General features: G+C 33.2%; 1 protein-coding gene and 1 long non-coding RNA gene across 2 annotated transcripts; one reads left to right on the top strand and one right to left on the bottom strand.

Annotated features, from left to right (window-relative positions):
- The first annotated feature begins 9,592 nt into the window (after window positions 1-9,592).
- GSO1 (Leucine-rich repeat transmembrane protein kinase) lies at window positions 9,593-14,224 on the top strand. The gene is made up of 2 exons (XM_020351704.3): window positions 9,593-13,638; window positions 13,748-14,224. Exons 1-2 carry the CDS (start codon window positions 10,206-10,208, stop codon window positions 14,116-14,118), a joined length of 3,804 nt encoding a protein of 1,267 aa, XP_020207293.2. The 5' UTR covers window positions 9,593-10,205; the 3' UTR covers window positions 14,119-14,224.
- Window positions 14,225-15,310: 1,086 nt separating this feature from the next.
- On the bottom strand, window positions 15,311-17,060 carry LOC145954510 (uncharacterized). Its single transcript, XR_014431751.1, has 3 exons — window positions 16,894-17,060; window positions 16,670-16,807; window positions 15,311-15,569 (listed from the first exon to the last, which is right to left on the bottom strand). It is a non-coding gene; the product is annotated as an uncharacterized LOC145954510 (long non-coding RNA).
- Window positions 17,061-24,892: the final 7,832 nt, after the last annotated feature.

Here is a 24,892-nt window from a genome sequence, read left to right as displayed (position 1 = left end):
CATGACCGTTATGTCTACCGCTCCATCCCCATTAAGCTTAATGTACCCCGCTGGGGGGCATCTCCAGACTTCATCAGAGTGGTCGGCTGCGTGATCAATCCCTGTGACTAAACATGGTGAGCCCGAAGTAATTGATGAAACTCTAGCTCTTATCTCCGAAGCCACTTGGTCAGCTGAGATAGTAGAATTCTGGAAGATGAATTTGTTTCGACGATGCCAAATAGAGTCGAGGGTTACCGCGAACGTGGTCGACCAATCTACAGCTCCTAGACGTCTCTTTGACAAGTTAACCATAATCCAGTTTTGAATGCTTCTGATTGTTGAGTTGCCTGCTATGTTTCCTCCAGGAATTTTGTTCCAAACTTCTCTTGCAAAAGGATAATCTCGCAACACATGGATACTATCTTCTATCCCCTGTAAGCAAATAGGGCATGTAGGGTCCGATCCTAAGTTACATTCAAATCGGGCTAGGTTAGTTAACAGGCTGTCATGCACCACCCACCAAAGAAAAGTGTGAATCCTCTCCGGGCCAGTCCATTTCCACACAGCTCTGAAAATCGGGGGTCTAACGTTCCCGAGACACGTAGAAGTTACTTCATAGGCCGACTTAATTGTAAACTCACCATCAGTTGTAGGGCCCCATATTATTTCGTCAGGTTCATCCTCATTCCCGATGTGTTGGTCCCTAATTGTTTCTAAAGTCGCAACTGGAAGAAAGGCTTGAAGGTGCTCGATGTTCCAAGCCCCTTGGGACGTTCTATAGCTCCTAACAGTTCTCATGAGTTCTGCAGGGGGTACAAAGGTTAAGGCTTGTTGAATAATCAGGGTGTGAGACGGTAGCAACGCATCATACCAAAATCTAGTGGATTGACCATTCTTCACTCGCCAGCAAATATGAGGTGTTACAAGGTTCCAAGTAGCACATATCCCCTTCCACAAATTCGACATATTGTTTTTCTTTCCCACCTGGGGTATGGCTCCTTGGGGGCACCTATATTTAGATCTTACCACTTGAACCCAGAGTTTGTGAGGTTCTGTTATCAAGCTCCAGCAGTTTTTCATCATGAAGGATGTGTTAACATTACGTAAAGACCGCAATCCCAACCCACCATATTCCTTAGCCATGCAAACCTTATTCCAGCCAATTGCATGGAATCTTCTATTATTTCTACTTCCTCCCCATAGGAAGTCTCGGCATATACGATCTATCTCATCACACGTCCTCCGTGGAAGGTAGACAGATTGCATGGTATACGAAGGAATGGCTGAAAGCACCAATTTACACAACGTGAGTCGTCCTGCAAACGAGAGAGCAGAGGTTTTCCAACCACTTAATCTTCTACTTACACGCTCTATCAGGCCTTGGTAGTCATGGTGGCATACTCTTGAATGATGGGCAGGTATACCTAAGTATTTCCCAACGTTGTCTGTGCGCTGGTAGCCAAAAGCCGAGCTGATCTCTTCACAAATAGAGTGATTCACATTTTTTGAAAAATAGATTCTGGTATTTTCCAGACTCACCTTTTGACCAGAACTGGCACAGAAGAGGTCCAAACACGTTTTTATGATCTCGAATTGGTTTATGGATGTTTTTGCAAATAAGACTAGGTCGTCAGCAAAGGCCAGATGTGACAAAGGCAACCCATCTCTAGATAATTTAATTGATTTCCATTGATTTGAAGAAACTGCTTCTGAGATAAGTTGGAATAAACGTTCCATGCATAACACAAAGAGGTACGGAGAAATTGGGTCACCTTGGCGAATTCCACGAGAAGGAGTAAACTCTTCAAGAGCTTCTCCATTCCAAACCATGCGCAACCTAGGAGATGATATGGAGGCCCATATAAGGTTCACAAAGGTTTGGGGAAGACCTATATCCTGTAGTGTGTCTTTTACGAAATTTCACTTTAGTCTGTCATATGCTTTCTCCAGATCAATTTTAATAGCCATCCACCCTTTGTTTCCCGACTTGTATCTCATGGAGTGAATAACTTCTTAGAAGATGATTATGTTATCTTTGCTATGTTGGTGAGGAATAAAGCTGCACTGATTAGGTTGAACTAATTTTCCCATCACTTGTCTTAACCTTTGAGCAAGGACTTTGGTCAAAATCTTGTAGGAAACATTACAAAGACCTATAGGTCGCATTTGTTTTAAGTGAGTTACTACATCTTCTTTAGGAATTACAACAATTAAGGTTTCGTTGATATCTGCCACCTTCTTAGGATCTTTTTCGATTTCATGAATAAGTTGGCAAACAGCAGTGCCCACAGTGTTCCACTGATTCTGATAAAATATTGCCTGTAATCCATCTGGGCCAGGAGCTTTAAGGCCTCCCATGCGTTTGACTGCAATGTGTATCTCATCATCTCTAATAGGAGCACCAATAAAACTCATCTCGTCATGCCTTAGTTGAGGGAATGCATTTGATAGGCAGAAGGGTTCAACTTCTCCTGTATCAGTGAATAAATTTCTGTAATAGCTCGTAACTAAACTTTCCAGCTCTTCCTTTTATGTAACCCACTCATCATTATCATTCTTTAGCTTCAAAATCCAATTTTTCCTCCTCCGTACTATTTTTGCTCCATGAAAATAGCGCGTGTTTTTATCCCCCAGCTTTAACCACTTGCAGCGTGACTTCTGAAACCAAAGAATTTCCTCCCGCTTAAGAACAAGATCCAATTCTACCCATAACTCAACTTGTAGCTTTTCCAAAAAATTGTTGGGGCCACGTAGAAGCTCACGAGTGATCCCTTGCAGTCGTCTAAGTAGTCTCCTCTTAAGATAGAAAATATTCCCGAACGTAGTTTTATTCCACTCTATTAGGGACTGCTTCGTATGATTAACTCGTTGATTCCAAGCTTGGTGGACATTCCATTCTCGTCGCATGATATCAGAAAATCCATCATGGGTGAGCCAGGCAGCTTCAAAGCAAAAAGGTCTTCTAGTGGGTCGTTCAAACCTATCGGGATGCAGCTTCAGCAAGATGGGAGAATGATCTGATTTCAACGGATTTAGATGAGAGAGAGTTGCCTCAGGGAATAAGAGGCGCCAATCATAGGACGCCAAATCTCTATCAAGTCATTCAAATAGTCTACCTCAACGCCATGTGAAAGGAGCACCAATAAATCCCAAGTCTACTAGATTGCAATGGTTGACCCAATCTCGAAATGCATTATCTCCTCGTATGCAAGAAGTACCAACTCCCCCTACTCTTTCATGAGAATAAAGAACAGCATTAAAATCCCCCATAACCATCCAAGGGCCTTCCGTCTGGTCTGCAATGCCACCTAAGTCTCTCCAAAGTTGCACCCGACCCTGAGGGTGAGGGCTTGCGTAGACCATAGTGCAAAACCAAGTTGAATGCTCGGCTTGGATCTGGAGATGAATAAAATGATTGGAATGTTTTAAAACTTCAACCTGCCATCTCCTTGAATTCCACAAGCACCATAATCCCCCTGCATGTCCATGTGCTTGTATCATATAGCATTTGTCAAGATTAATTCTACGTACTACCTTTAGTGCATTATCACCACTAATATGCGTTTCCATAAGGCAAAGTAGCCCAATATTGTATTCTCTAATGATGTCGTTCATTAAAGTCGAGAAACCACGACTTCCAGCTCCCCTACAGTTCCAGTTTAAACAATTCATGAGGACATGTTGGGGTTGTTTGGATTTGAAATCCCTCTCGCCTCGTCACAATCCTTCGCACTTAAGCCAGGGGCGCTAGGAGTATTAATCATGTTGCTATATGTAGGATCAAGATGCAATCTCATTGCATTCGCAAAGGCCTAAGTTTCGGCATCTAGTAAAACTACCTGGGATAAGGTATTTTCCATGAAACGATTAGAGTTTGACATAGTCTCTATGTTCCGTAGTCCCTCCATAACTTTTCTGGAATTTTCTTGTTGATCCATGGCTTTGACAAAGGGTCTAGCGGTGTTTGAGTTTGTGACTTCTGGACTGGGATTCAACGTTAATATTTTATTCTTATGGTTTTCCTCAGCTAGTTGATTATTTTCTAGCTTACTCTGCCCTATTTTTAATTTTGTTTTCCCTCCATTAGAATGGTTGCCATGGCTTGGTGCAGGTTGAGGATTTTTCCCCGCCTTGGGATTTCGGATTCTAGTTATTTGTCTCGTGGCCGGGGCGTTAGAATTGTACTCATCCACATGCATGGGTTGCATGGGAGTTTCTACGTGAATAGTCTCTGGAGAGAGGAAACCTTCATCTTGCTGAGTGGCATCATCAAAGCATTATGGGGTTGGTTAATACCTGCACCTGGGTTGGTCCTTGAGTCTCGTGATTGGATAAAAGCGTTTTTAATTTTTGAATTGTGGTAATGCTTACCCGATTTCTTCCCACGTTTAACTATCATCCAAGGTCCATAAGATGCCTCAGAATCTGGAAAAGGCGTGTTCTCCTCTGTGATTATCGCATCATCCTCAACTCGTGAGTGTTCCTCCCTGACCTGTGCAGCAGGTGATGATTCATTCTGTTCACTAATGTCCACTTCCATAGTACTCAGAAATTGCTTTTTATTATCAGTAGAGTGAATTGAAACCTTGTCCACTAGAGCGATACATTGGTCTTGTTTATGCCCGTATTTTCCACATTTGAAACATATCGCATACAACCCTTCATATTCTAGTTTGATGATGTGGCCTATGACGTTGATCATGGAGACAAGTTTTCTACTTAAGTTGATCTCCACACAAATCCATGCAAATTTTCCTCTGGAATGAAGAGAGGTTAATTTGTCTATTTTTAACATTGACCCCAGTTTGTTTCCCACTCGCCACAAAAAACGATCATTATAGAGTTCAATGGGTAAGCCGGGAATTCTTATCCAAGCAGCAACCTTTCTTGTCTGGGTCGAGGAGGTAGTGAAGAAAGGTCTCCAACGTTGAACCAAAATATAATGATCAGCGATCATCCAAGGGCCTTCATACAGGGCATGTCTATAATCGTCCTCCGACGTGAATTGGACCAAGAAAAAGTCGTTTGGCATATCAATCATGTGCATTGATCCCATCTTGATCCAGTCTCGGTTGATATTATTTTCTAAGGCCTTGAAGGATATGCGTTTACCCAAAACGTGAATGATTAGCGCGTTCTTCCATGGAGAGCACCACTCTTCGAACTCCTCTTGGGAGATGTTAATGGTCGGACACGGATCGTGCTCAAAAGCCTCCTCCTCTGGTTGAACATCGTCTTCAGCAAGCACCTCTTCAAAATCCTCCATCTCCTTCAGCAAGGCTTTATAGCCCGTGAAAAGTCTTCCCCCGTCAGTGGCCAGAACGCTTTCAGCGTATGATCGTTTTAGAGCTTCACCTGTCGGCGAGGAAACCGATTGATCAATCATAGTTGAATCCATTATCACCTCTCCATTCTTCGTTTTTACTTTCTTGGTGCAGCCCTGAACCACGTCTTCTTCCTTGTCTTGCAAAACCCTAGCAGAACTCATCTTCTTCTCTTAGATAATATTTAATAAGGAAATATTTTCTAATTCTAGCATAGCATTTTTACCATTACAATAATTTTAGGTGGCTTAATTCAGAAATTAAGAATGTTTTTTAATATTATGGTTGAGACTTTGAAACCTTTCTGAGGTCATGATGTCCAGCAATATTTTAAAATATTATGAAAAGCATTAATTATTTGAACCAAGAAGGGTCAAAAGTGTTTATTGTAAGTTAAGTAATTATTTATACTCTCTTCTCTTTTTAACTTCAAAGGATTTGTCATATTCTCTTGGATAAGAATCCACAACGTACAGTTAGTTGTACTGGATCATAATTAATTAGTCAAACGTAGATTTATAGTCAAATTTCTCTTATTTTATGTTTTTTCATGAGAAACAATCCGCGTTATCCTCTCCTTTTTTAGTATATTTTACTATGAATTTTTTGTATAGTTGATTATCATAATTTTTTAATAAATTGCTTCAACGATATGTGACATCTTAGAGTTTATTTATTCAAATTTGCGAACTTAAATTTGAATAGTTATTACTTTGTAAATTTGATTTGGATTGTTTTTGGCTAATTATTTCAATTACCTTATCATGTATTTAATTATTTTATAAACTTGTTTGAACCAAAGAGCAAGTCTATGCACTTGTTTTAGGCATCCAGATGTATATATTGGAGCTCTAAAAGAATTTACGTATTATTAATATTTACTGGTAAAAAATAACATAAGAAAATTGTTAATTAATATGTAATATTAAAAATATTGTGTTGATCTAATCGTTTTTAATTAGTAACCATTTTATTTACTTTTTAATATCATTAACTATTAAATATTTTAAACAGCCAACTATATAAACTTGTTACATTTTCCCTTCATATTTAAATGTTCTCAAATTCTATTTAAAAAAATATTGAAATGCCTTTTCTTTTCTTTTTTTTTTTCCTTTTTCTTTTTTCTTCTAATCTTCTTTATTTAAATAGTTGTAGACCTTTTCTGTCTCAAGTGATACCCAATTCAATGTGTTTCAACGTTGCAATAGGACAACGTCTTAAGGCCCTCTTTCTTTTCTTTTCTTTTTTCAACATATAATAAAGGTAGATTTAAAAATCTTAAGGTTTTTTTTTATCAAATGAAGTTGTAAAATAAGAAGAATTTTAATTCTTTATAAATACATATATTATTTATAAAAATAATATTAACAATTTCATGTAATATGATCTGTTCCTTCAGCTAAAACAAAAACTTTTAAAAAGTAAAATTAATAGAATTTTACTTAAGATCAACGGTATCTTAAAAAAAAGTTGGATAGATTGACTTAATTACTAACTAGTATTTTGACATATAAAATACACATGCATATTTATTATATATAATATAACTAAAATTTATAATAAATTATATATAAAAATATTATATTTAAATATATAAATTATATTTAAAAAAATATATGCATAAATATTTTAAACATATAAAATATTTATGATAAATAACTTATATTATAAAAAAGTATTTTTTATAATTTATTTTAAAATATTAGTATTTAAATCATAAATAATTATGATAAATAAAAATTGAATTATATAAAGAGTTAAAAAAAATTATAAACGTTTTCTAAGAAATTTTTTTGAAAATACTTTCATATAGAAATTTGTGTTTAATATATAAGAATTGATTAAAATTAAATTCTATTGTATTAAAAAATGCTCAAAATAATTATTATATCTCTAAATAAGTTATTTTTAAAGACACCTCATTTTATTTAAGAGACTCAAGTTCCTCACTACTCATATCAACCATTTATCTGTTCTTTTGATTTACTTTAATAATTTTTATGAAAACTACTAAGTTATTAAAGTTAACGCTTTCCAGCTTATTTTAATAAATTATAATAAATCTTGTCCTTATACTTCATGTAATAAGTAAAAAAAAAAAAAAAAAAAAAAAGCTTACTAAATAAATATTTAGTTAAATTATTTAACCAACCGCTAAAAAACCTTATTAAATAAGTATTTATTTAGTCAACTTAAAAAACTTATTGAGAAAAGTTTTTCTAAAGTCTTCATAGAACTTTACTTTTAAAAATGAAAAGTTAGATCATTAGTTTAAAATTTTTTTATTTAAATATGAATAAAAAATTGGTAATTAAAATTTATATTAATTTTGAAATATATTTTTTAAGCTAATTCTCATGTAAATTCTCACGTAAATAATATATATATATATATATATATATATATATATATATATATATTGAGAAGGAAAACAAAAGGTATAGAGATATAGTTATCCATAATAACCAGAGAATATAATCTCACGTACCTATTTGTTGTCCATCACAGGAGAAGATATTTGTGACATGACTAGTCACATATATTCTTATTTGTTCTTAAATGAAATCAAGCCGATTTGAATAAAACTAAGTTCAGATATTTCAAATAAAATTTTGGATTTGATGTTAGTAGATAATATATATATATATATATATATATATATATATATATATATATATATATATATATATTAATTAATTAATGAAAAGAGGCTACTAAAATTGAGCAACTAAATTTATTGATAAATATTAGTTATTGATAAAATTAATGAATATTTCACATTAATAAAAAATATATAAAATAAAAAATGAAAACAAGACTAACCAATAACCTTCATCTTTTAAAAGTTTTTCTTTGAAATGATACAATAATATGGAATTTGAATGGTGAACCATACTTGAAAAGACAAAATATTTGGAGAAGCACTTTACAGTTAAGATATGAAAGGGTTATGCTATATGATTTATGATTTCAGAGGGGAGGGACCAACCAGGATGGTTCACATGCATTAAGCAGATGCTCATACAGAGAAGCTAGGCCTAAATGTTTAAGAGGATAAATATGAACAAAAGGCATTAGACAAGTCTTAATAGGAAAATTGTGATGTTTGCAATGGAGTTTAGTTCCATTTTTTACTTTAAAAGTCATTTGAAACCTGAATTAAACTGCTAATTTTTTTTTTATATAATTTTCTATCTGTTTTCAATTTTTTTTTTTATCAATTTGCACTTTTCTTTTTAAGTTGGTTTGATTTTGAATACTTATAATTTTCATGAATGTTGGGTCACTAATTTTACGATGGATTGCATAGGCCCGGGAAGCATATATTGGATAAGTTTTGAAGAGCAATAGGCTATGTACTTTGTTGCATTAATTAGAGGTTTTCCATCCCAATAGATTTCTTTTAATATATGATCACAAGTAGAGTACGCTTTGCTCATGTTCGTTCATTTTGGTATAATGGAATAAAACGACACATTGATAAGACTTGATGGAGCCCAATGGAATCATCATATGTGTTAGTTTTCAAAGTAACACCCATATTTAACAACTCAATCATTCGAGTAAAACTTGTCTCAAACTTTTTAAATAACATTTTAAATTTGACTATTTTGAAAGAAGACTATCGAGTAAAACTTGTCTCAAATTTTATAAATAAAATTTTAAATTTGACTATAGTGAAAGAAGACTACAAAAGTGTTAACACTTGAATAACAAGTTCGAAATTCAATAGGCGTATAATTTATAAATGGTCGAGTTATCAATCCATATTAAATTTAAAATTCATGTTTAGAGGATTGGTATGAAGCCATGGACATAAACAAACCAAGAGTATAAAAAACATGAATTAATTAACATGTTTTATCGTCAATTAGGACAACAGTAACATTATTGAGTATAAACAAAACATTAAAAAAGGCTTTTGGAGTAGGCAAAAGGGTTACGTGCAACCAATAATAAAGATGAAACGATACAAAAGGACATCAGGTTTGGTAACTCAAACCAAAAAGAAAGACAAGAAATATAAAATTCAAATTAAATTTTCTCTTGTTTGGTCGTAGCGTAAACTGAACAGAGGTCTTTATTTCTATTTTTTATTAATGTTAACGTAAGATTGATTGTTTTGATGAAGAGAAGTAAAAATAGTAATAATGTGAAGAAAACTATATGAACTTATCTTAGGAATAGTGATTACCAATACCAACGCCAAATACCTAAACTCAGTTCATAAAGTTTTAAAAAGGGGTGTTGCTATTGAACTGCTCACTTTCTCATTCATGTTGAGCCACGACACTAATAAAGCAATTACAACTATTCCTCTATCCAACTACTGCATCCTCCTCCTCTAACCCCATATCTTCATGACATACTACTAATACTTTTCAATTCTATTTCTTGTTTCTTTTCTTCTGAGTCAATATCTGACCATTGTTGCATTCCATACATGACACATCTCTCTTTATTATGGTATATTTATTGTTGGACTTTTTCCTTTCCTTATATTTCCCATGTTGATTGTTGACCTCTCTTCTCATTATCAGCTTATCTCTTCATTTGACTCTCCCTCTGAACATTAACTGCAACTCAAGGTGCTAGCTTGACTAAAATGTTTTGTTATCATTAGTCACCCATTTTTATGCTTTCTAGCAATAAGCATGCAGCACATACCATCTCATCTCCAACGCATGCCTTGCCATGCATCCATCTACCTACACATTTACACACATAAAAAGAACCACGAGAGCAACCAACCCCATCTTCCAACTCCAACCCCAAAAACCATAATATTACTCTGCTATCACCTTCATAACTAGGAACATTTTTTTTTTTGGAAACTTAAAACCAAAGAATCCCCACTTTGAATAAGCTTGTTAGTGTTTCAAAGTTGTAAAACAAATGGTGAGGTTTTCAACACTTGTAGTTTTGTTCCTTTGGTGTTTTTCTCCCATGCTACTAGTCCTTGGTCAGGGCAATTCAGACAGTGACATTACCTTGAGAGTGTTGTTGGAAGTGAAGAAGTCTTTTGTTGAAGATCCAAAAAATGTTCTAAGTGATTGGTCAGAGGATAACACTGACTACTGCAGTTGGAGAGGGGTGTCGTGTGAATTGAACACAAAGTCAAACCCTTTAGATGGTGACTCGGTGCAAGTGGTGGGTCTCAACCTTTCTGACTCGTCACTCACCGGGTCTATATCACCTTCACTCGGTCATTTGCAAAACCTGCTCCACCTTGATCTCTCCTCCAACAGCCTCACGGGTCCCATTCCACCTAATCTCTCTAACCTCACTTCCTTGGAATCTCTTCTTCTCTTCTCCAACCAACTCACGGGTCATATACCCACTGAGTTTGGCTCGCTCACGAGTCTCCGAGTCATGCGACTCGGTAACAATGCACTAACGGGAACGATTCCCGCGTCTCTTGGAAAATTGGTCAACCTGGTCAACCTCGGCTTGGCTTCCTGTGGTCTCACCGGGTCGATTCCGAGTCAACTCGGTCAACTCAGTCTCGTGGAAAATTTGATTCTGCAGGACAACGAGTTGATGGGTCCGATTCCGACCGAGTTGGGGAACTGCTCAAGCCTCACCATCTTCACTGCAGCTAACAACAAACTCAATGGCTCAATCCCGAGTGAACTGAGTCGACTCAGGAATCTGCAAATTCTCAACTTTGCCAACAATAGCCTATCAGGGGAGATTCCGAGTCAACTCGGTGACATGAGTGAACTCGTTTACCTGAACTTCATGGGGAACCAGCTCGAGGGTGCTATTCCACCGTCTCTAGCTCAACTGGGTAATCTTCAAAATCTGGACTTGTCAATGAACAAGCTCAGTGGAGGAATCCCAGAGGAGTTAGGCAACATGGGTGAGCTGGCTTACATGGTTCTGTCTGGTAACAACCTTAATTGTGTCATACCAAGAACCATATGTTCCAATGCAACAAGTTTGGAACACTTGATGCTGTCAGGAAGTGGACTTTATGATGAGATTCCGGCTGAGTTGAGTCAGTGCCAGCAACTGAAGCAACTTGATTTGTCCAACAATGCACTCAATGGGTCCATACCTCTTGAGCTTTACGGGTTGCAGGGGCTAACTGATCTTTTGCTGAACAATAACAGCTTGGTTGGTTCCATCTCTCCCTTCATAGGGAACCTCAGTGGCTTGCAGACTCTTGCTTTGTTTCACAACAATTTGCAAGGTGCTCTGCCAAGAGAGATTGGAATGCTTGGCAACTTGGAAATTTTGTATCTTTATGATAATCAATTGTCAGGGGCTATACCTATGGAGATTGGTAATTGTTCTAGCTTGCAAATGGTTGATTTCTTCGGAAATCATTTCAGTGGGGAAATTCCCATCACTGTTGGAAGGCTGAAAGAGTTGAATTTCCTTCACCTTAGACAGAATGAGCTTGTGGGTGAGATTCCAGCCACCTTGGGTAATTGTAATAAGCTGAACATTCTGGATTTGGCTGACAATCAGCTCTCAGGTGCAATTCCTGCAACTTTTGGATTCCTCACGGCATTGCAACAGCTCATGCTCTACAACAATTCTCTTGAAGGTAACCTCCCTCACCAACTGATAAATGTAGCAAACTTGACCAGAGTGAATCTTTCAAAGAACAGATTGAATGGTAGTATGGTTGCATTGTGTAGCTCCCAATCTTTTCTTTCTTTCGATGTTACCAACAACGAGTTTGACGGTGAAATTCCATCTCAAATTGGAAACTCGCCATCCCTTGAGAGACTAAGATTAGGTAAGAATAAATTTTCTGGTGAAATTCCAAGAACATTGGGAAAAATCCCTGAGCTGTCATTGTTAGACCTCTCAGGGAATTCACTCACTGGACCAATACCAACTGAGCTTTCGTTGTGCAACAAACTGAGTTATATTGATTTAAACAGTAACCTTCTTTTTGGACAAATACCTTCATGGCTTGGAAATTTGCCTCAGTTGGGAGAGCTTAAGCTCTCTTCCAATAATTTTTCTGGACCTCTTCCATTAGGCCTATTCAAATGTTCCAAGTTGCTAGTTCTCTCTCTAAATGACAACTCTCTGAACGGAAGTCTCCCAGCTGATATTGGCGATCTTGCATACCTTAATGTCCTCAGACTTCACAACAATAAGTTTTCTGGACCAATCCCTCCAGAGATAGGTAAGTTGAGCAAGCTTTATGAGCTCCAGCTCTCCAGCAATAGCTTCAATGGTGAGATGCCAGCTGAGATTGGAAAACTTCAAAATCTTCAAATCATTTTAGACCTTAGTTACAATAATCTCTCAGGTCACATCCCACCTTCTCTTGGGACACTGTCAAAGTTAGAAGCATTTGATCTTTCACACAATCAACTCACTGGAGAAATCCCTCCGGAAGTTGGGGAAATGAGCAGTTTGGGAAAGCTTGATCTTTCTTACAACAGCCTTCAAGGAAAATTGGATAAGCAGTTCTCCCGCTGGCCAGGCGAAGCATTTGAAGGAAACCAACATCTTTGTGGAAGCCCTCTTGATCGCTGCCAGCGTGATGATGCTTCCGGGAGTGCAGGCCTAAACGAGTCATCAATAGTGATAATCTCTTCCATTTCAACTTTAGCTGCAATTGCACTTTTGATACTTGCAGTGAGAATTTTCTCCAAAAACAAGCAAGAATTTTGCAGGAAAGCCAGTGAAGTGAATTACATTTACTCTTCCTCTTCATCACAAGCACAGAGAAGACCACTGTTCCAACTAAATGCTGCTGGAAAGAGAGATTTCAGATGGGAAGACATCATGGATGCCACGAACAACCTAAGTGATGACTTCATGATTGGTTCAGGAGGTTCAGGGAAAATATACAAAGCTGAATTGGCCACTGGAGAGACAGTGGCTGTCAAGAAGATTTCAACAAAAGACGAATTTCTGTTAAACAAAAGCTTCATAAGAGAAGTTAAGACACTAGGGAGGATCAGGCATAGACATCTGGTGAAGCTAATAGGATATTGTACCAACAGAAACAAAGAAGCATGTTGGAATCTGCTGATATATGAGTACATGGAGAATGGGAGCGTATGGGATTGGCTTCATGGGCAACCAGCCAAGGCAAGCAAAGTAAAGAGGAGCCTTGATTGGGAGACAAGACTCAAAATTGCTGTGGGATTAGCTCAAGGTGTGGAGTACCTCCATCATGATTGTGTGCCAAAGATCATTCACAGGGACATCAAATCCAGCAATGTGTTGCTAGATTCCAAAATGGAGGCACACTTGGGAGATTTTGGACTGGCAAAAGCACTAAATGAGAATTATGATTCCAATACTGAGTCTAATTCTTGGTTTGCCGGGTCTTATGGCTACATAGCTCCAGGTAGCGATCAAACCGCTGGTTTGAACTTTGAATTGATCTTGATCTTACATTATTTCTTGTCTAACATCAATCACTGAACATACTTGTTTAATATTGGCTTTACTTTCAGAGTATGCATTCTCCCTACATGCAACAGAGAAAAGTGATGTTTACAGCATGGGAATTGTGCTTATGGAGCTTGTCAGCGGTAAAATGCCAACAAATGAAATCTTTGGAGCTGAGATGGACATGGTGAGATGGGTAGAGATGTACATTAATATGCATGGCTCTGCCCGTGAGGAATTGGTAGATCCTGAACTGAAACCTCTTTTACCTGGCGAAGAATTTGCTGTATTCCAAGTGCTTGAAATAGCCTTACAGTGCACGAAAACTACACCACAGCAGAGGCCATCTTCGAGGAAAGTCTGTGATCTTCTCCTCCATGTCTTCAACAACGGGATGGTGGACTTTGAGAAACTGAATTTGAATCATTACAAGTGATTTTATTTCCAGAGGATTGAAATAAATCCTAACATTGTGGGAGATTTGTACCTCTTGTTATTAGATTATTTAGACTCTCTGTATAGACATTGACATGGTTGCTGTTATTAACTAACGGCCAGAATTGGTAGCACGTACGTACTACTATTTTTCAATGGTTTCATCCCTCAGTAATGTTGATCGGCTCTTGAATTTAAAATTATGAGTCGCATCTTGTTCGAGTGATTTGGGCACTTCGGCGTCGTGTTTCATTCGAAAACTATTTCGCGTACGATGGTTTGAAGATAAAGATGAATAGAAATCGAGTGTTCTCTCTTTCCTTTCAAATATCGATATTTTCTTCGAGACTCCTAAACTTATAAAATTTAAACTAATGCAAGTTAATTTGACAGTGTCATTATATATATATATATATATATATATATATATATATATATATAAAGCTTTAAAGAGAAAGGAAACTAGGAAATAAATCACCATACCCACCCCAGCCCCAGCCTTTTAAAAACAAACGTAAATGTTAAAAAAAAATGTCCGGAAAACAAACGTTAAAAAAAAAATGAAACGCAAATAAGCATTAAGAAGTCTTGGAGCACGAATCAAGTCTTAAAGCACAGCACACAGAATCCAAAGTTTTTCCAGTATTGAAACTAAAAATGTGTTTGCAATTTTCTGGTTATAACACCTTTTAAAACATTAACCACAACTGAGGCTAATAAAATGTTTTGCATGATATCCAAAAATGCCTTGCCCAAAAAATTACACTACTTATCATCAAGAGACAAACCATAGCTGTCACTTCAAAATGCATATATAACTTAATTTACATATAAACCATTGACTTCAGCAGTGTAAACAAATAATACAGCTACACAGCCAGAATGTTTTGATAGAACTCAATCACAATTTGTCAAGATTGAAGAGCGACTGTTAGATAACCAGTGATGAGAATTACCTATTCATCCAACACATTCTTTGGTAAGATAAAATCTTGCTATCTAGCATTTTTCAAAAACAAAAATTACATGGGAACAATAAAACCCCAAAACAAGGCATTCTTTTAAAACCGCTGCTAGGCTGTAATATTTTATAAATGCCAATGCCAGGTCCCACGGGATGTTTTATTCTCCAAAATAAACTCAAGGAATGCACACAATAGATAAGAGGTATTGAAGTCACAGTTCCCGTGATATTACAGTCAAGCAAGTCATGGGATTTAATCTTATTACCAATGAAGCCACAAGGCCAGAACATTATCATGTAACAGTTTCACTGCTTGCAAAAGCTAGTGCACAAAAATAGGTTGATTAGCATGAAAATGTTTCGACAGACTTAACTTACAAACATAGCACCATGAAATCAGAAACAAAGGCAACGAGTTTAACATATTTCATGATTATTTTCGCCAACTGCTGCAGTCCTTGAAGACATGTATTAATCATCATCTTCCTCTGCGATGCAAAAATAAAAAATAAATAAGATGCAATGAGGTAATAAATTGATAATGCAAAAACACCATATCCAAAGCATTCAGTTAAGGAGCAGCTGGAAATCCCAAAACATGTAAAGCATAAATACTTCAGTTGTTAACAAGGAACATGTTCTGGAAATTGCCATAAGAAATTCTAAAATATTCAAACAATTGAATGATGATAAAAAATAAATAAAAAATTCTTGAGTTGAAAAGCTAACAGAGAACTACAGACCAATCAAATAAGAGCACACAAAAAATAAAATGGACCACATTCACAAAACCCACCATAATAGCCCACAAAAGAATTCAACCACACATAATAGCACACAAAATAATTGAATAACACAAAGAAAAAGCGTGAGAACTGAGAAGAATAGAATTTATAGCTGGAGCAATCAGGTCTTCGAAGCAACAGATGAATTGCATTACATAGCGGGGCTACTCACCAAAATTTCACCATGCATTACAATAAACTGTAAGTCATCCCATTGCATTAAAATTGTAGTAGCTTATTAGCTATCACAAGTTCCAAAACTATGGCGTTCCAATAAAATCATCCATCAAAGACCTATTTAGATAAACTTCTCCACAAGCACTGCCAGAAAGATGAAAATAAAAAGGAAAATAAAATATACTTCTTCAAAAGTTAATTAACTTATGTATAAGTCAATTTGAAGAAGCTCTCTCATATCAGTTTCTCCAAAATATGTTTTTAACTTGTATATAAGCTAATTTCAACTTATGGGGAAGTTAATTTCATTTAATTTTCTTATTTTGTTTCTCCTAAAATTGCCTAAGGAAAAGTTTATTCATACATACTCCTAAGGAAGAAACAAAATTTGTACTTCCATTTACCACAAAATCCAAGCCACTAACATAAAAAAGAATCAATCATATTCTAATATAATATTTCCAACCGCCATAGTAATTTACGAGCAAATCTTCCAAAAATCACTTGTCTAATTCTAACATTGAGAAAAGGGAAAAACAGCTTCAGTTCCCTAACAATTCCACCTAATGAGACCAAATAAGTTAATAAGAGAAAAATAAATGTTTGGGACGGAAAAGAAAGGGAACCTATGTAACGTCTTTCGTTGGCGTCCCTGGCCTTTTGGATCATCTTGTCGCGGTCAATCTCCAACTGGGCATCCCATTTGAAAAGCTGGTTCACGAACACAACACCCAAACCCATTCCGATGACGTGCTCCCACGGATCTACATGAAAAAAACACGAGTGAAAAAGGGAATTGAATTAGCATTGGCGAGAAGAAGGAGAAGGAGAAAGAGAAGAGAATAGATACGGCGCATGTAGGGGAGTTTCCGGAGAGCATTGGAGTACATCTGTGTACCCAAACCCAGTAACGCTCCGATCGCCGTCGCGCTCAGTCCCAGTCCCATTTTCCTCTTCCTCTTCCCCTTACAAACCAAACCTATTTCTTTCCCAAGTACTTATTACTGCTATTTTTTTTTAAGAAAAACACTTTCGGGAACACGGGGTATTAAAGGAATTACACCCTTACAAAGTTATTTTTAGTCTTTTTAAATTTGCCATAAATTTATTTTAATTCTTCCAATTCTACATTGATCTTTTTAATTTTTACAAATTGAAAAAAAAAAATATTTAACTTCATATACCCAAAATTTATTAGTATATTTGTCACGTGAAATTTATATGTTATTGAATTGCATCACACAAAATTCATTTGTTGTACTTTTGTTAATGAAAAAATTTATAATAGACTCATTTTTTTAATTAAAAATTATATCAACAAAATTTAAATTTGGAAAACCAAAAATAAACTCACTCCAAATTTAAAGATTAAAACATATTTAAGTTTTACTTTTTTTTTAATTACGATATTGGTACAAAATATTCACTACTAAAAGCGGTGATTAATTTTCATTGTAAATTGTGAATTTGTAAGTGCATACAAAATAAATATTTTTCTCTCAGCATAACTATTTCATACTTAAGATCGAGATTCGAATCTTGAATAATGTGGTTAAAGAATACAAATTATTATCGCATGAGCATGCATAAGGTGAGTATTTATATCTAACTGACTAATCTTATGAATTAACAAAGATCAAAATATTCAGTTGATTATTATACTTACGATTTTTATGTTTTAATCCTTTACAAATTATTATAATTTTATATTTGTTCCTCTTATTTAGGATAGGCCAAATTCAAATAAGTTTAGTTGGACTTTTAATAATTAGCAAGGAAGGGAGGGGAAGAGAGGGGAGGGGAAGGGGGGTTGTTTGGAGGGTTCCGGAATGATGTATAGAGGTTAGTACAAAATGTTTTCCAAACAAACACTTTTGTTGTAAGTATAGCGAAAGTTCTCCTAATACTTATTTCAAAAGAGGATCGCCCTACATAGTTCAAGGAATTTAAATCAATCTCTTTGTGCAATGTAGTGTATAAAATCGTTTTAAAAGTTTTGGTTTGCAAGTTGCATCTATATTTGGCTAATTTGGTAAGTCCTTTTTAGATTAGTTTCGTTCCGGGATAATGTACTTAGTATAATTCTATTGTTCTTTAGGAGATAATTCATGATATCCAAACATCAAAAAATAATAAGGGAAATACGATTCTAAAACTAGATCTTGAAAAAACTTATGATAGGGCAGACAGACAATTTCTTAAACAAACTTTAAGGATCTTTAGGTTTTTGGAGATTATTGTCTTTCTCATCATGCATGGTATAACTTTTTCTTCGATTTCTTTAATATGGAATGGTAACAAAATTGGTCCTTTTGCCCGTAAACAAGGCTTGAGGGAAGGAGATCCATTATCTCTATATTTGTTTGTGTTGTGCATTGAGAGATTAGGGCGCGATTATTGGGTTAGAGGTGGATGGAGATTTTTGTGCAAACTACTTAATAAGAAAGGGTTCAACATGCTTGGAAGATTCCACCTGGTGGAAAAGGCTCCAATAGATTTGCACTTGTTATTAGTTGTTGATGCGCTAGGTACTGAAGTGCCCCGAGCTTAGGAACTGGCTTGAGGCTAGTATTGTTTTAGTTTTATTTAATGTGTTTCATTTTTGTCTTTTGTCTTTTGTCTTTTTTCCTCTCAGATGTAACAAAAAAAAATCCTTAATAAGAATTGTGAGTTACAAGTGTATATAAAGTGGATATTTCCATCCTAGTACATTTATTCTATATCCATGGTTGGGATTTGAGTCTAGGATAATATAATTAAAAAATATAAGTTATTATCATGTAAACACACATAAGATAGATATTTATTTTTCAACATAGTTTATTTTATATCCAACTGACAAATCTTATGAATTAACAAAGATTGAAATATTCATTTAATTATTATACTCTCACTATTTTTATGTTTTAGTTCTTATACAAATTATTATAATTTTATTTTTGTTCCTTTTACTTAAGAATGAACAAATTAAAATAAATTGAGTTGGACTTTTAATAATTGAATTGGAAAAATAGTTCCCTCAAATTAAACTAAACTAAAAAATGATTCAAACAAATCGAATTGAACTATTTGTTGATTTTATGATGAACCGAATTGCAATCTAAACTGAAATAAATTGAGTTGATGTTCAAAATTGAATTATTCTTGTACTCTAAACTAAATGGAATTATTTGTGTGTTCTTAAGATTTAAATTAAACCAAAATTAGTTTAAAAAATGGTTTCTAATTCTAAATGTTTTTTTACTAACAAATTATCTAAAATTTTGTCTAAAATATGACTTTTTTTTTATAAGAACATTGGTGCGCAAAAAGACTATGAAATTAGACTTAAAAATAAATTATATTATAATTGATTTTAAAGAAGAGACCGACATTTTGATAAATATAGATATAACTAATTTTGTATTGAATACAAAAATTTGTGTGTATTTTATATGTTGCCTTATATTTTTTTTAATCCCTTCCTTCCTCACACACGAGTTACTTTTCCACGACCATTTGTCTTCTTCTTTATTATTGGGTCTCTATTTTTGCTAATGATTTGTTATGAGAAGATAAAGATCTTATGTCACCACGAAAGAGGGGGAGACCCATTTGTATTATCTTGGTGTTATGGTATATGGATCCTTTAGAAGGGCCTAGTGTGGAGGTTGTGAATTGGATTTCTTAACTTTGTATCTTCCTTTGACCATTGTTCTGTCAAGTAATTTTATTACAATATTGAAGTTTCACTATTTTGGAGGCACAAGTCATGAATGACATCACTCGGTGTGTTGGCGACAACAAGCTATGTTAAAAAAGGCTTGATTGGCTTCGTGAAGTCGAAAGAAGTGCATGGAGAAAAAGGGGCTGCTACAGGTATCTACAGTGGCAAGCTTCATTGAAGGTGGAAAGATGAGCTTCACGAAGTTCAAGAGACACGAGTTTCACAAATTCGAGGTGGCACGAATGAGAAAAGATGGCAGTCTATGTAAAAGCTGAAATCCTGTGTGATAAGATTCATGTTATGTTTATTACGTGCGTGTTTGTTTTCGTATCCAGTGATAAATTTTCACGTTTAAATCTTATATTTACAAGCAGAAGTTACGAGGAGTTATTTATGTTTCATTTGAAAAATCACGTTACAAAATTTAATTCAAACACGCACTACATCGTATTAATCAATTAGCGGATAAAAGTGGTGCACCATACTAATAAGTATCATGATTTGAAATATTTATATAATATTTAAGCTTATTTAGTAGAAGGAAAGCATAAAAGAGTGAAGGAGAGAAAAAAAAATTTTAACCTAAAAATTTAATTTAGTCTCTTAATATAATTATTTGTTTCAATTTAGTCTTATTTTAATTTTTGGTCTCAATTTGGTTCTTAATAAATTAAATTGTTGCAATGTCAGACTTCCGTCTAAATTATTTAAACGGAATTAAATGTTAGCCACGTGGATGCTACGTAGATGCATAGGTGGATGTCAAATTTTTTTAAAGTCTCTGGAACCAGAATGTCCTGTTCTGAAATCAAAACGGGTTGTTCTAATTCCAGAATGCCAAATACAAACGGTCGATGATTATAGTTCATAGTTGTGAATCGTGCAAGGAAAAAGACCCAAGGTACAAAGCATTTCAAATACTGGATTTAGTAATATTGTCAATGAGGATTGATAACTTCAATTGCTAAACATTTGGGCTATATAGTGTATCATTAAGGACAATGCAGTGTATCACTAAGGACAATGGTAGCAAGTTTTATTTCATTGTTAATCAAACTGGAGTGAACCACTTACTACCAAATTGACACTATACAGTCAAGGATGAAACGACATGATGTTTTCCCTTGAAGTCATTGACCGATGTACTTCAACAACAACAACCTGTTCTTGAGGAGGTACAACTTGAAGTAAAGGAAGAGGATATACAAGACCAACATTTCACCACACAACCACATGTACAGGTAGATAATGTTGATATCCTATCAGCCATTCAGTGTTATATGGTGGATAAGATGTATTATTGACATTTTTAGCGTTATCTAGATAATTTTTCTTCTCAGTAATTTCTTTGAACTTTTTTAGTATATGTTATGTTATGTTATGAATTTTTATTTTCAGTCTCTGAACCATATTTTTGTTTTTGAATTTATGATATGTTATGAATTTTTATTTTCAATTTTTAAATCACATTACGACATTTTGTTGAATGTACGTATGTGGTTGGCGTTTTGGAACGGTTCGTTCTGAATCCAGAACGTCCCGTTCTAAAACTATAATGATCTGTTCTGCTACACTCGTGGTGTGTTAATTTTGCATCTGGAACGACTCATTTCAAATCCAAAATTAACACACAATATGTACAACCAGAACGGGCCGTTTTGGTTTCAGAACGTGTCATTCTGGTTCCAGATGCATTAAAGAAATTTGACATCCATCTACGTATCATCTACGTGACATCCACATGACTATCAGTTAACTCCGTTTAAATAATTTGGATGGAAGTCTAACATTGCAACAATTTAATTTATTAGAGACTAAATTGAAACTAAAATTAAAGTGGGACTAAATTGAAACTAAAATTAAAGTGGGACTAAATTGAAATAAACAATTATAATAAGAGACTAAATTAAGTTTTTAGCCTTCTTTTAATCAATGACAAATCAACAAATTTTAAGTTACGGAGAAAATGCTTACAAAATGTTTTATAATACAACAAACAAATTTGATATACTATTTAAAAATTTAAATATATCATTATTATTTCTATGAATTTTTATATTTAAAAAATAATTAATGACTTTTCCATTTTCAATATTAGTGAAAAAATCTATTTATATAAATAATTTTTATTTTATTCAAATTATTCATTTTATTTAATTTCTCATATTGATTCTTAACGATATTCAAGAAGAGGGATTACAGTACACATACTTTATGATTTACACTTGAATTTCAATATAATATATTTTCAAATACATGATTATCCTTCAAATATAAAATTGGCAACAGAGAAAATGGAGATTAAAAAAATTTTAAAAAAAAGTTATTTAGAAACGAAAATGTGGAATACATATAAAACAAAAATTGAAATTGTTTTTCCTTTTTAAAAAAGTTGAAAACAAACACAATTCTTTACATTAAGTATAAAAGAGAGAAAAGATAAATAAATTATTACACTATTTAATACATTTATATTAGATGTGAATTTTTTAAAATTTAATGTTAAATTGAAAGTTTCTTAATCATATATATATATATATATATAATTTTATATTAATTTAAGATGATTTGATACATAATTTAATTTTTTAAATTATTGTTTAATTTTAATAAAATTTGATATAAACATATAAAATGGTGTATAAAATTATAATTTAATAGTTAAATTAATAAAATTTACATATAATGTAAAATTATTAAAATGTGTAATAGTTAATAAAAATTACTTTATTTGATTTCTTTGATTACACAATATATATATATATATATATATATATATATATATATATATATATATTAAAATAAATAAATAGAAAAGTAGTAACTGCCCCCACACTCCATAAGTAAAATCCATGGCCGCTTTTAATTGATTCATATTAAATTAAATTGAAAAAATAAAACTGATATTAAAAATTAAATTATAAAGTTACCATTTACTCTTATAATACAATTTCAATTTTTGTGTAAATAAAGTTCAAATAACCAATTATGTGAACTGGCATATATGAGACGTAGTTTTGTAGGTTCATATAATGATTATGTATGAACCATGATCGATTATATGAATTTGTGTTATATAATTAATTATACAACTAATATAATCGATTATATAACTAGTGAAATGTTTTTGTATCATAAATGTTTTACGGAATGACTTATTAACTACAAGGAGGGAAAGTAGTTTATGCTAATTTTAGTAAAAGAAAGTATAAGCAAAGCTACATAGCTGAAAGAGTTGTAACTATTAGGATGTTCAAAATCGAATTAATTAAAAAAATCAATAAAAAAAGCTGAAAACCAATGAAAAATATTAAACCAACAATTTATTTTTAAAATTTTTTTAACTGCATATTTTTTATTTTCAGATTGAAATGTAAAATTCACCTAAATCAAATTAAATGAAATCACATTATTTTTTTGTCTTCAATAGTGATATAAGACATTGACAGATAACATAAAATATATTTTATAAAATTACAAGTCACTAAAATATTTTTTTCTCAAATATACACTATAGTAAAAATATATTTGATTTGAAAGATATTTTATAAAATTGTAAGTTATTAAAATGAATTATAATAAAAAATATCTTATTTATAACATTTAAAAATGAATTTATTTTAAGTGATAAATTCTCTCTCCCCTCTCTCTACATATGATATTAAAAAAATATTTTTGCTAAAATAGTACTTAAGATAATAACTAATGCTAAATTATTACTTTTGATGTACGAATCTTAAACAAATGATAATCAGCGTTCACTTGAAGCGGGGAGGGCAGAACCATAAATGCATGTCAATCAACTTTCACGCAAATCTTCTCATACCAATGAGGAATTGAGTTGATGTACGAATCACCAAATTTATTCACATTTTTATTCTACCAAGCACACTCCAAAAGTCAATTTTCTCTTCTCTCCTCCTTCATCCAATTTCTACACGGCCAAGTACGATATTAAAAATATTTAAGAATTTTTTTCATTTGAATTTAAAAGTTATACACTATTTAGTGTTGGTATAACTTTTTAGCCATTTATTATAAAAATCAATATGCCAAACACATACAGTGATCTATAACTTAATAACCATGTAAAACTATTCTTAATCAAACACATTATTTGAAGATGTAAACTTTTTCTTCAATTGTTCTCAAATAAAATTTAGGAATAATTTTCTTTTTATCATAATTTATAGGTGATTTGACTATACAAATCCAATCCTAACCTAAGAAACTAAGTTTTCTTGAATCATTTAAATATTTTGTGTATACAATTTTTTAAATAATTATAACCAAATTAACTATTTATGACATAAAAAATTTATAACAAAACGACAATATAAATTTTTTAACTACCAATATAGTAATTGAAAACATCATATTCTACTCGATCCACGGAACTAAATCCCATAATAGTTGTAAGTATATATTGATAATGATATTAATGAATAGTAATAATTTTGGTAAATGGATAATGGGAAAACCAAGGCAAAGAAAAATGAAAAAGTGATATAGTTATGCTACACATTTTAAATAATTGTCTGAAATATCTTCTGAAATTTTAAAATATTAATATTTTATAATAAATTTATTATAAAATAATTATTTAATTAAATATTTTATAATTTAAAATATTATTTTAATGTTTGGGAAAGAATTCAGCACATGTTTTTCAGAGGAACAATCATTTTCCAAAAGTGATATATTTTGTGGAAAAGACGAAAAGGCAAGCAATAGAGGAAGACATAGGAAAGAAGTAAGTCAATGAAGAGTCATGCAGAGAGGGCAAGAAGAGTGTCCAGGAAGGAAATGAAACGACAATAGTTTTTTTATAACACTTCTACCCCTTGTTTCTTTCTTTTTAAATCAATAATTATAAAGAGAAAACATTTTTGTTTTTTATACAATTATACAATTGCAAATTCAATTATAGCTAAATAATTTTTTTTATAATTTTCTTGCAAGCAAACAAAAACCACTTATAATTTTGAGTTTAATATCAATTATATTATTAACAAATAATCAACGTAAATTTTTTAGACTATTAATCGATCGGAAGGAATTTTAGTTTTGATATATAACTTTTAAAATTATTATTATAAAATTGATAATTTATCTTATTATAGCAACTAACAATCCAAAATAT

Source organism: Cajanus cajan, chromosome 2 (genome assembly GCF_000230855.2).
Source record: "Cajanus cajan strain Asha chromosome 2, NIPB_CcT2T_4, whole genome shotgun sequence".
NCBI classification, from domain to species: domain Eukaryota; kingdom Viridiplantae; phylum Streptophyta; class Magnoliopsida; order Fabales; family Fabaceae; genus Cajanus; species Cajanus cajan.
This window is presented reverse-complemented; position numbering and strand designations above follow the sequence as displayed.